The following is a 12,855-nucleotide window of genomic DNA, read 5'->3' as shown; positions in this document are numbered from 1 at the left end:
GTCTTAAAGGGTGTACCATATACTCTGCAAGAGGGAACCTAGAACGTGTATGTTACCTATGGTAAAGCCCAAATGTATATATAAATTGCCTGAGATGCATTGGGATGGTGGCTCTAAAAGAGCTGTCTCGCCTGGGGTTGAGGCAGGGGCAACCCCCCCAACCACCCACGGAACCTTGGGAGGAACCAGGGAGGGAGCCACTGACAGGAACAGCCAAGGGGTGGGCCGGGGGCCACAGCACTAGCTTTTATTTACCTAGCTAGACAAGGAATCTTTTGCTGGGAAACTATTTTAAATGCAATTTTAAGGCTTACCAAAACTCCCTACTTAGAGTAGGAAGAAAAAAATGCATCGTTAATGCAAACATTATTGTGTTAAAAACATAAGTGAATCAAGTGAAGTGAATTAACAATGCCTGAAACCTCTCCCTCTTTTAATATTTTGTAAGAATTTTCTTTGTTATGCCTTCAGCATGTAATATATCAGATGAATGTACTAGATGCCGTGCATCTACTAAGATAGAAGAGGCAGGGGATTAGGTAAAGGAAACAATTATGTTATTTTAATACTTACTGGTTTATTTTCACATAAATCACACAATTTTAACCTAGGATTCACACATTTTTTTTATTTAAATCAGATTGGAAAATGTGTGAATCCTGGATGAATGTTATGTGAGAAAACATTTTAAAAAGACCCATTGGTGTACTCATAGGATATTAAATAAAATTATGAGCCAACCTATCTTCCAAACATACCAGCAAATCATAAATTGAATATTTGTGCTGCACAAAGATAAATACCTTAGACACATACGGATTGAATTACTAAAGTCAAATAGGCTGTTTATTTTTAAAAGAAAGTTGCACTTTGCAAGGGCATTTTCTGGAGAGCTTAGTGAATGCTATGAAGTTTCACTTTGTAAAGAATACCCTAACATGTTAAAGTAAATTTAAAAAAATATTTTTTGTTTGCACATCAATGGATGATAAAAGTCATCTTCACCTCATTCACCAACTTCTGGAGAAAACTCCTTTGCAAAGTGCAACTTTACTTGCAAAGTGAAAAGTCTATTTGCTTTTAATAAATCAACCACATGGCATACCGAATGTGGTGATTGTATTGAAATGCAAAGGAAGGTTAAAGAAGAATGGGGCCATAGGCAAGGCAGAATCTTTGCTCTCCCCCACCCCTATTACTTCAACTGACATTCAAAGAATTGTAAAAGACAGAAAATCTTCCCCACCTACATTGACTCTAATGGCATGACCCAATTACATAAGACACCAAGGGGCTGATTTACTAAAACTGGAGAGTGCAAAATCTGGTACAGCTCTGCATAGAAACCAATTAAGTTCCATTTTTTTTTGTCAAAGCTTAATTGAACAAGCTGAAGTTAGAAGCTGATTGGCTACCATGCACAGCTCCACCAGATTTTGCACTTTCCATTTTTAGTAAATCAACCACCAACCGTCTATGAGTATATACTGCCTTGTGAAGTGACAGACATTTGCACGGCTTTGATCAGCTGGATCACCCTTGGGAGAATAAAAGTTGTACCTGGGCCTGGGGACATGTTTTGAGTTCTAGACTCCTGTCTAAAGAGCTTGTAATGCAGCTCTACTTGAGATTATTCAGATTTTTGAGTCGGAATAGAGGGGAGCCTGCAAAAAAAACGAGTGTAGGACAACTAAGTATGGTCAAATGGGGTGGGGCAGGGTCAGATTAAAAAGGCTCTAGTATTTCCCAATTTATAGTTTTGTGAAGTTGAGAAGTATACTGATGATATGTTATATTTTTTTCCAGATCAAGATATATGAAGAAGACTTCAGACAAGAAAGAGCTGACAAAGAGAAGTTACGTCAAGAGAAGGAGGAACTACAGCAAACTAATCGGCATTTATGTCTTCAAATTAAAAAAATAAATAAATTAAGACAGTGAATTAAATCAAATAAAACCTCACAGGTCAACGATGCACACTTTCCAATTTTAAAGAATTTTATTTCAGGTTCCTTCCTGCTTCTGTTATGTAGAAACAATATCAGTTCAGCTGCTGAAATTGAACAAACTGTGCCAAGATAAAATTTCAGTTTAAATTCAGTGGTGTTTGAACTATTGCTTTTGCCACATCTTTCTTAAAATTTTGTATTACAAGAAAAATGTTAAAATAAAAATATATATTTTTTTGACAATGTGTCTTAATTACAGATTTCAGCAGGTTGTGTTTTTAGGATTTTCATAACTGTGATTCATTTAAATATTTTATATAATGAATTTATACATTATTATATTATTTCTTAGAACAAAGTTAATGTTTACCTCATGCTCTGGCATATTTTTTCAAGTACCAAAAGATCCACTAGTTGACATCATATGTCTCTACTCTCTGCCAAGAGCCGTAGCCTCTGCTAAATATAGGCGACACGTAATTCACTACAGTTAGGAAGACTAAAATTGTGAGGTGAGATATTAATTATAATATGATGTTTCAAAGTGATAGCACCTAGGACCAAATACATGAGAGACATTTAATGTATTTTAATGGTAAGTCCTTGGTCTCACATTCAGCCGGGAGTCATACACCGGTGTTGTAGTAGGGGATGCGCACTACATATATAGTAGGTGTCAGTGGGAAACAGAGATCCATATTAAACGATATAGGCAGCATCAGTATTTGGAAAGAACTTTTAGGCATTCTTAGTTATTATAATGTAGCTTTAAGGATTATTGTTCTGGATCCCATATACCGGTAAATGTTTCATGCCATTAAAAAACTGCTTTTCACACGTTTGTATCATGTCCCTCAAAGCAAAGAGATTACCCAGGTATTTTCCCCTAATGCTTTGGTGGCTGTGGCCATATGGGATCCTTTCTCCATTCTTGGTGTTCATGTCCTTGCATAAGAGGTTTCGGGAACAAAATCTTTAACTTGCAGCGCAAGGTCACAGGGACTGCAATCCCCAAAACACCTCAGATTGCCTTACTCAAAAAAGGATAGACAAAATCCCCAAGAGCATGAAGAAACCCAGGGCAAATCACATCAAATAGTGGGTGTGATCAGATTTCACAAACAGTAGATGGGTCTTAAATGGGCATTTAATACCAGGATTGCAATACATACAGGCCTGGATCCACGAAGCAGTTACGTCGGCGTATCTATTGATACGCCGCGCAACTTCTAGGTCGCTCCGGCGTATCTTTGTTTTGTATCCACAAAACAAGATAAGCCTGAAGCTGGGCTAGATCCGACTGACGTACATCTTAGTACGCCGTCGGATCTAAGGTGCATATTTACGCTGGCCGCTAGGTGGCGCTTCCGTCGATTTCCGCGTTGAGTATGCAAATTATGTAGATACGCCAATCCACAAACGTACGTCTGCCCGGTGCATTTTTTTACGTTGTTTATGTAAGGCTTTTTTCGGCGTAACATTACCCCTGCTCTATGAGGCGTACGCAATGTTAAGTATGGACGTCGGGCCAGCGTCAAATTTTTCGTTGTGTACGTCGTTTGCGTAAAACGTTCGCGAATAGGGCTTTGCGTAAATTACGTTCACGTCGTCTAGGCATTGAGTGGGCGTAAGTTAATTAGAAAATTCTATGTGATACTGAGCATGCGCCGTACGAAAAAAGCGTCATTTACGTGGGGTCAAGCTTATTTTACATAAAACATGCCCCCCTGTTCATCATTTGAATTCCGCGCCCTTACGCCGGGAGATTTACGCTACGCCGCCGTAACTTTAGAGGCAAGTGCTTTGTGAATACAGCACTTGCCTCTCATAGTAGCGGCGGCGTAGCGTAACTACGATACGCTACGCCTGCCTAAAATTACGCCGGGCTACGTGGATCTGGCCCACAGAGTGCAGTGTCTAGGGGGGGTTACACACAGAGTGCAGAGCTGTCACTTGTAAACACAGAAACAGGACTTCTGTGTTTACAAGTGATTGTGTGGAGCAGGCATCAAAGGGTCTGAGCCGGGGGTGGTGGAACTGAGTTCCACCAAGTTCCACCTGAAGAAAAAGCCCTGAAGAAACCTATCCACTTTATTTTGCTAGGCGCTAAGGTCTCAATTGCCTGAGCATGGAAGCAGCCCTCTGTCTCCTTTGCTGCAGCAAAGTGAAATATTTAATGGTTAGTGGCCCGGGAAAAGGCTGTAAGGACACTTTATGACACAGTCCAGAAATTTGAAGTTGTCTGGGATCCCTGGGACAATAATATACACATACCTTTGTAACTCATATTTTCACCTTCAGTTTAGTCTTCTCTCTCTTTGACTTGACTACTCTATTTTTCCTCCTATGCTCTTTTTTATCTTCCACCCCCTCTTCTCTTCTACTTCGTTTTGTTAAACACTTGGATACTCCAGCAGACTGTTTATAATAAGAAACCATTTTTTTCCATTAAAATATTTTTTTGGGACTGTGCTGGGGCCCTGCCTCCTGGGTTTACCCCCCCTTTTTTTTAATCCTTGGAGGCAGGACCACACTGTGCCTACGAGACACTAATTGGCTACTCACTACTATTCACTGAAGTGGCCTTGGGGTGGATACCCCCCCCCTATTTACTCCATTACTTATAGGCACCATGTCTATGTAATTCCCATGTTGCTAGTATCCTGTCCATACTATTTGATTAATGCTGCCACATAATGCTCATGAGATCTTTAAGACCCTTGCCCACTTTTCAGACATGGATACCAGACTAGTCAGGATAATCATTGGCATTGTTGTTTGGTGGGACATATACTTTAGCCTGTTCTTCCAATATTCCTAGTCTCTTGTCTTACTTGTCGGTGGGATTATTGTAGTACATAGTTCATGATCTCACCAATGGGTGCCAATATATTTTAGCTTGCACCAAAGGTAAACAAGGGTATATGTGCCTCAATTTCATGTTTTGTTAATGTATTTCTCAACTCTCCATTCTTGTTGGATGACTTGTAAGCCATTGCAGTTGTACTCAATTTGTCATGATTGTATACTTTCTATTGGAAAAATTTAATAAAAAAGATTGAAAGTAAAAAACAACTTTTGCTTTGGATTTTTGTTGTTTTCAAAATGAAAAAATATGTTAGACCTGCAAATTTTTGCATATAGGTTGAACTTATTACTAAAACGTTATTCAGAAATTTGGTCATTTTTTAAGAGGTAAAGCTGCCACCTGTAGCATCACCCATAAATGTCTTCCCTCATTATTTCAAACATTTTAACCTGATATTCTGCTTTCAGGTGTGTTTTAAGAAAAAAATTGCATCAAATTAAAAAATGGCAGGTGTAGCGCCATCCCCGGAGGAGCCGTTTGTTGATTTTGGGTTCTCTGATCTCCACCTCAACTCCAAGAATGACCTCAGCTTTTCTGGCACACCTGGTTAAAAAAGATTAAGCACTACAAACACATTTAAGGACATAAGAGGGGAAATACCATTATCCTGGCTGTGGATTGTCACCAACGAAAAAAAACACACACCTGGTAGTGATAAACAAGTTGAATATATTATCACAGTTTAACACATGTGGAAACTCACAGCACTGTTAACCCTTACTGCAGAGTTTCAATACTATAGTAATGACAAAATTCAATATTTAGCAACTGTAAGTATAAAAAAAAACAGTAATCTATGTGCCCATTGAACGGACACTGAGTGGGAGGAGAGAAGGTTTGTCAACTTCTCAGCTCCTTCCGGGCCACAAGCACCATTGAAAGTAACAACACAAAAAGACGTAATGGTTTAAAAGGTACAGTAAGCACAGTTCTCTAACTTTACAGGTCCTGGGGTGAAAAGTACTAGTATCTTCTGATAGCAAACGTTGGGGCCCTTTGTAAAGAGAGTAGGTTTAACCCAGCAAAATTGAGACAGGAATCACCTAGGATATTCCATTATATAGTGGTAGGAACAAACTGGGTAAAGGTGGCAGCTCTAAATAAGCATCCACTGACACTAGAAAGGGGAATAGGTGTCTGCACGCATTGTCTAGACTGTGTTAAGAAGGATGTTTGGGTTTACACCCGCTCACCAATCCTCTGTGTGATGACACAACAGGGATTCATGTTGGCTGATTAGGAACTGATAGGAACTGAGCAGTTGCCCTTCTGCACAAGGGGTGCTTGCTCAGGACGACCACCATTCACAGAGCACCTTTTTTTCAGTGAATACAAGTTGTTTTCTGGTTGGATGAGGTGGAGAGGCATGGAGGTAACATCCTGATCTCCACTTCGCCCAAACAAAGAACTCCTTACATTCTGGGAATGGTGGCCACGCTGAGTAAGCGACCCCCTGTGTTCACTAAGCAAACTGCTCAATTTAGGACCCAGAAGACCGCACTGTGGAAGTGGCCACTAGTACAGTGATTCTCTGTTTCCACAAAAGTCCCCACCAGTATGGATTATGTATACTTTTATTGGGCCTAGCAGGCTAGCATGCTATGGTTTCACAGGGCATTTTTTGTCTTCACCGCGTCCCACAAGCCTATCTCAATTTGTTTATTTCACATCAGGAGAGTGTGAGATCATCATTTGGCTTTGTAGAAATTCATAGGAAGTGAGAATCCTGATGGGGATATCTCATCAGTAGAATTCCAAGCATAAAAAGCTAGCCTGGCATTCACCTTACCAGCAACTTTTTAAAGCTGACATATTCGTTTTTATGAGTGGTTGACCTTTGATATATCATTAGAAAAAAAACGATTGTACAAAAAAATAGATAAAAAAAATAACCATGGGCAACATTATCATGCATTTTAGCATTATTTACTATACACTAAAAATGAAAGTATTACTGTAATTACTTGAATTTTTTGTATGTTGATGGCTTGACATCCCTGGAGGGGATCAGTTCATTGTGTGCTAGCATATACATCATTAGTTGTCTGTGATAGGAATAACAACTTATCACTATAAAGTTACATCCCAGGGACTGAATGTAAAATGACCTCTGCTATTTTACTTCCAGTAAATAAGCTTTCTGACAACAATGTATACTGTTTTATATATGTGGCATAACTATCCAAATTGATCCCACTGAGAAGGACACTGCATGCAAGTTATTTATGAGACGTTAGGAGCAGCATGCTGTCTTATTGCCTCGTCTTTCCTATGCTATTAGCTCTCTCTTGTTTCCTGTCCTTGTATTTCTTTCATCCTTAACTGTTAGTGAGAAGTTTTCCCCTTGTATTCATAGTTTAAAATCACAATATATTCTTATATTTAATAAAGTGTTGATCAGGCTGCATTCAAACTATAGCATTTTGTGAATGAATGCAAAACTGCGTATATCTGTGCACATGTACAGAATGCATTAAAAAACTTTGTCACTCTTGCAGTGCTAATCATTGTTAGTGGCACCCTAAATGAGGCAAGCAGACACTCACTTTTTCCCACACAAAGCTCAAAGTTTAGAAAGGTACATAAATTATGTTGCCACATTTATTGCACATAGGAAAACCCCTTGAAGTGAATAGACTGCCCTAGGTATGTATCACGACAATGTGCGGAAAAAACACCCATATGAGCATGTCACAGTGTGAATGAGACCTAAGTAACTTAATAAAGTAACAACCAGGTTTATCCAGTAAAATCCGTTAAAAGTCTAATCATGATGTGTACAGTAGAGATGAGCCGAACATCCCCCGGTTAGGTTCGCAGCAGAACATGCGAACAGGCAAAAAATGTGTTCAAACACGCAAACACTGTTAAAGTCTGTAACGGAATGGCCCTGGACACCCAGAGACTGAAGGATGTGGGGTACTCCTGTGCCAGCTTCCATAATGACTCTTGGGTCTAGGGTCATCCTATGTCCCTTTTGGGCATAGGATGACTGAGAAATGATATCATAAATTACATGAGATGGGACATTACTGATAATTCATGTATTGCAGAAGATCTTGAAATATTACAAGTTGTTCCTTATGAACAGGTCAATAGACTGTTGAGGTGATAATGGAGTCGGGCTCTTAAGATATTCCATTGTCCATTGTGTGATGCTAATACTGTTTTGTGTCTATTGTACTAATTAAGTCTGTAAAGGTCAGATGTCTAACTTTGAGGTGTTAATTGGGTCTGGCTTCTGAAAGACCTTTCATTGTGGATGCTAATGACACTGTTTTTTGTGAAAAGTCTATTGATGATAGAGGTGTTGTGAGTTAGCAGTCTAAAGGTCAGACGTCTCTTTTCAGGTGTAATGGATTAGCATGTCAATTACGTCTACAAAGGAATGTGCATTATGTAGCAGTGAATAGATTATTGCGGAGTCGGGACGTCTGGGGGATGACTAATAATTAACTCAACTGAATGTCATTGTCTAAGAGAGTGTGTATTGAAGTGCCTTGTGGGTGGAGTTGATTCATTGTTCACTTGGTTTCTAAAACTGTATATAACAAGCTGAGTTACCATTAAAAGTATTCATTCATTTTGGAACCAGTAACAGAGCTCTGTCTCGTTATTTCTGGGGAAAATCCAATGGGTCCTGTCTGCTGGATTGTGGATTGTCGGATAAGCTGTCGTGGTTGATGGAATGGAAATCGTAAACGGTGGTGACCGCTTCAAAGTCTATGGGACGAGAACATGAAAAATCAAAAGTGCTAATTTTAAAGGCTAATATGCAAGTTATTGTCATAAAAAGTGTTTGGGGACCTGGGTCCTGCCCCAGGGGACATCATATCAATGCAAAAAAATGCTGCTACGACCGATACCGCCTCCATAGGAGGCGACCGGCCGAATGATGCTCTCCCGGTGTGACAGCTCTTTTATAGCTGAGGGTGGGGCCACCTGTCACGTGCGCGGGTGACCCCGCCCCCTCTCTGATGCAAGGAGAAAGCCCAGGGTTACCCAATGATGTGTATGGGTGACCCTGCCCCCTCTGGCACAACGCGGGACATGTCAGAGGGACAGGGTCACCCATGCACATCAATGTGTAACCCTGCCTTTCTCCTTGCGTCAGAGGGGGGCGGGGTCACCCACGCATGTGACAGGTGGCTCCACATTTCAGCTATAAAAGAGCTGTCACACCGGGAGAGCGTCATTTGGCCGGGCGCCTCGTTCATGACTGGATTACATTGTTGGAATTCTTTTTTTTTCTTCTATTTATTAAAGGACTTCCAGATTCTGATAAGCCCCCCACCCGCAGACCCCCACAACCACCGGGCAAGGGTTGTGGGGATGAGGCCCTAGTCCCCATAAACATGGGGACATCCTCCCCATGTTGAGGGCATGTGGCCTGGTACAGTTCAGGAGGGGGGACGCGCTCTTTTCCTGTGGCCTGCCAGGTTGGGTGCTCAGATAAGGGTCTGATATGGATTTTTTGGGTGAACCCCACGCCATTTAAAAAAAAAATGGCGTAGGGTTCCCCTTAATATCCATACCAGACCTGAACTCATGTCCGACTCAAACATGAAGCTCATCCCTAGTGTACAGCATTCTGGGCAATTTTGGAGTTCTCTACTAAGCTCAATTCTTTAATACACACACTCATACTAGGGCTGTGAATCATCCATTAAGTTGTGTACGGTTTGAAAAAAAAATTATGTTTTGCTACTGCTTACAAAAGTCAATGGACAAAGGGAAATGCCAGCAAAAAAGTCCCCTCTCCCAGTACATAAACACTGCTCATGTGCAGTTAAAGAGCCTGCCAATTTGGGTTTAGATGGCTCAGACTTGTGACATCACAGGTGGCAGTGTCAGAATCTGTTGAGCACTGCATGTCTTTTAAAGTCCACCTACTGTGCAGTTACAGCAGCTGTAGCTTCTTGGCTTGTAAAATGATTTGCATAGCCATAAACCATCCATGACCCTGCAGCTCTTCTACCTAAGCTCCTCCTTCCACCAGCTGAAGGGGGGACCCCTTTAGATACATCTGAATTTCGACCTAGGTAAGGTGCCCTGCCTCCCTCTCCTACTCTCTTTATCCCCCCTTCCCCCTCACTCTCTCTCCCCCTTTCCCCTGCCCTCTCTCTCTCCTCCCCTTTCTTTCTCTCCCTCCTTCTCTCCCTCCTCGCTTTCTTTTCCCCTTTCCCTCTCTACCCCCTCCACCCTCTCTCTTCCACAATCTACTCTCACCATTCCTCTCCTTTATCCATATTTATCCCACTCTTCCTCTCTTCTACCCTCTTTCCCTGTCTCCACAGATGAACTGGCATCCCCCACCCTGTAGAGCCAGGCACACCTAATTTTCACAAGCACTTAGTTATTTATTGAGGGTTAATAACTTAGATAGGGATGGGAGGTTATGGGATGCCCACTTGACTAACAAAACCTGAAGACCTAGCTGAATCACTGTTTAAATGTCTGACAAATTCTCAGTCAGATGTTTAAGCAATGGCCCATTACAGACAGGAACCCGATGCACCTTGTTGTATAGCAAAACAGACAGTGAAACACTTTGTACTGCTCCTCTTTGGCTACTGATCCCAGCACCGCCTCTTCAGGCACTGCCAACTAGATATGTACATTCATTTTCGTCCGAATGCATTTTCGTCCGAATTTCAGGTATTTTCGTTATCGTTTTAACAAACGATAACGAAAGCACAGAAAACGAAAACCAAAAGATCCGACATAAACAAATGCTTTATTTTCGTTTTCGTTGAGGTCGAATGTGCCTAACCTTAACTCTATTAGTCCAATATTATTCTACATAAGGAGAAAAGATTTGACATAAAGAGAAAAGATTTGACATTATAGAGACATGAAGAAGAGTCGACATAGAGAGAAAAGATTTGACATAGAGAGAAAACATTCGACATAGAGAGAAAACATTCGACATAGAGAGACATGAAGACTAGACGAAGTAGCTAAAAACATACGATCACAGCAAGCGGACATTTATGGTGAAATGCTCTGCCCATAGGCTATAGAAGAATTCTAATGTTGGTTGACTAGTAATAATAATTAATAAATATAATTATTATTAGTCATACAACATTAGAATTCTTCTATAGCTTATAGGCGGAACATTCGACCGGAAATGTTTTTTGTTTTTTTAAGATTCCGTTGAATCTTCTTTTTTTTTTTTTTTAAGATTCCGTCGAATCTTCTTAGAAAATTCAACAGACACCATAAGCCTTCAATGACAGATTCGACCTTAATTAATTTAGATTTTCAGACGAATGCATTTTTTTAACGATAAAAACAAAATAAAAATAAATGAATTTCGGGAGTAACTAAATACATTTATTTTTCGGACGAAAACTAAATTCCGAAACCAAATATTTCTACTGCCAACCCACCTTGCTACAGCTGACCCTTTCACTAGCCCTCCAGGCTAACTTCTCCACCACAGTCCTTCAGACTGACACTCGCCAGCCCACCCGGCTGACTCTCTTGTTCAAATATTTTATTGACAAAAGGAAATGTACAAACAATAATCCCAGAAAGATACTGTACATAAACATGTCAAATTATAACTTAGAGAACCAGAGCATGAAATCGACCATACAAAAGAAGAGAATAGAACATTTGGTGTAGGAGGGCTATCCTCCTAACAGGCAAAGAAGGGTAAGCAAATGCCAGAGCATATCCAGCTGACCCTCAGGAGATCACCAAGGGAAGGGAGTGAAGACATAAGCACATCACTGTCTTCAGGGAGAACTGGCTGCATGTGGCAGTCTCTCCCCTTGTAAGTTCCCAGTAGTGCTGAACTGCTCCCGCTATCCTTTCCCTTGTTCCCGTGCCTCGTGGATGGGCTTCCACCGTGTGTTATAGCACATCCTTCCAGCACATGAGCCCAAACCAAAGCTCACCCCCAGAGTAGGGGGCTCCTTTGAGGGCTGCTGACAGCCTCCACAGCACGATGGACTGCCCCTGGTGGCACGGTCCATGCCTATTTATGAGGAAATCCTGTCCCCTGGCAGCCCTTTACTTGGGATTGGCTGGGGCCCTCATAAATATTCTATAAAGCCCCTCCATACCTCTGTCTACTAGCTCTAGAAGTTTCTACAACCTTCTAAACCAGGGGGAGTCACCAGAGAAGCTGTCAAGATGATTCATCCAGCCTGACTCACTGAACCCTGACCTAGATTAACAGCTCAGACTTAGCCCTGAGCTGAACTTAATTTTTCCTACGCTAACAGACCTACACTAACAAACCTACCATATGTCTAGCACACCCTAAAGGTTGCTACACCTCTATCTCCCCTCCCTCTCTCCATTATTCACTCTATCCTACTCTCTGTATCCCACTTTCTCCCCTTCCTACAACTCTGCCTTTCTCCCCTCCCTCTCTTTCTACCTCCTCCCCCTTTCTCCCACTCTCTCCCTCTGTCTCTGCTCCCTCTCCCCTTTCCCCCCTCACTCCTTTCTCCTCTTCCTTCCTCTTCTCTCTGTCTCCACATTCTTCTTTCCCCCTCCCCCTTCCCTCTCGCCAGCAAAATCTGGCTTTGCTAGTTTATCATTCAATGGGCTATTCATTTTTATCTTAATATTTGTATACTTAGTTCTGTTTTAAATGCCCATCTACATAGAAGGCATTCCAAAATGAGAGATTATGTAAGGTTATTGTACTTCTCCTTGTGACTGTTGTCACCAAGGCCAAAATGAAAAATCCCAAATCTTAGAGCTATCCAACTCTTTGGATTCTTCAGCTTCTTCAGCCAGAATAACAACTAAAAAATGTTAGTATTCATACCCCTTGACATTTTTCACAATTTGTCCTGTTGCAAAAAAATAAGTAAATTTATATTATTGAGATTTTATGTGATAGACCAACATGAAGTGGCACATAATCGTGAAGTGGAAGGAAAATTCAATTTTTTTTTACAAATAAATATGTGAGCCCTCAAAGGTTTGTTAGGGAACTTTAGTAAACAAACAGCATTATGAAGGCCAAGGACCACACCAGACAGGTCAGGGATAAAGTTGTGAAGAAGTTTA

General features: G+C 41.0%; 1 protein-coding gene across 1 annotated transcript in view; it reads left to right on the top strand.

Moving 5' to 3' along the window:
• TNIP3 (TNFAIP3 interacting protein 3) overlaps positions 1-2,186 on the top strand; it is a 63,077-nt gene extending 60,891 nt beyond the window's left edge. Inside the window, exon 8 of the mRNA XM_040330280.1 lies at positions 1,807-2,186. Coding sequence (XP_040186214.1) covers positions 1,807-1,941 — 135 coding nt within the window. The 3' untranslated portion in view covers positions 1,942-2,186. The remainder of the gene's footprint in view (positions 1-1,806) is intronic.
• Positions 2,187-12,855: the final 10,669 nt, after the last annotated feature.

The sequence above is a fragment of the Rana temporaria genome, chromosome 1, assembly GCF_905171775.1.
Source record: "Rana temporaria chromosome 1, aRanTem1.1, whole genome shotgun sequence".
NCBI lineage: Eukaryota > Metazoa > Chordata > Amphibia > Anura > Ranidae > Rana > Rana temporaria.
Note: the sequence above shows the minus strand (reverse complement) of the source record. Positions and strands in the feature narration are given on the sequence as shown.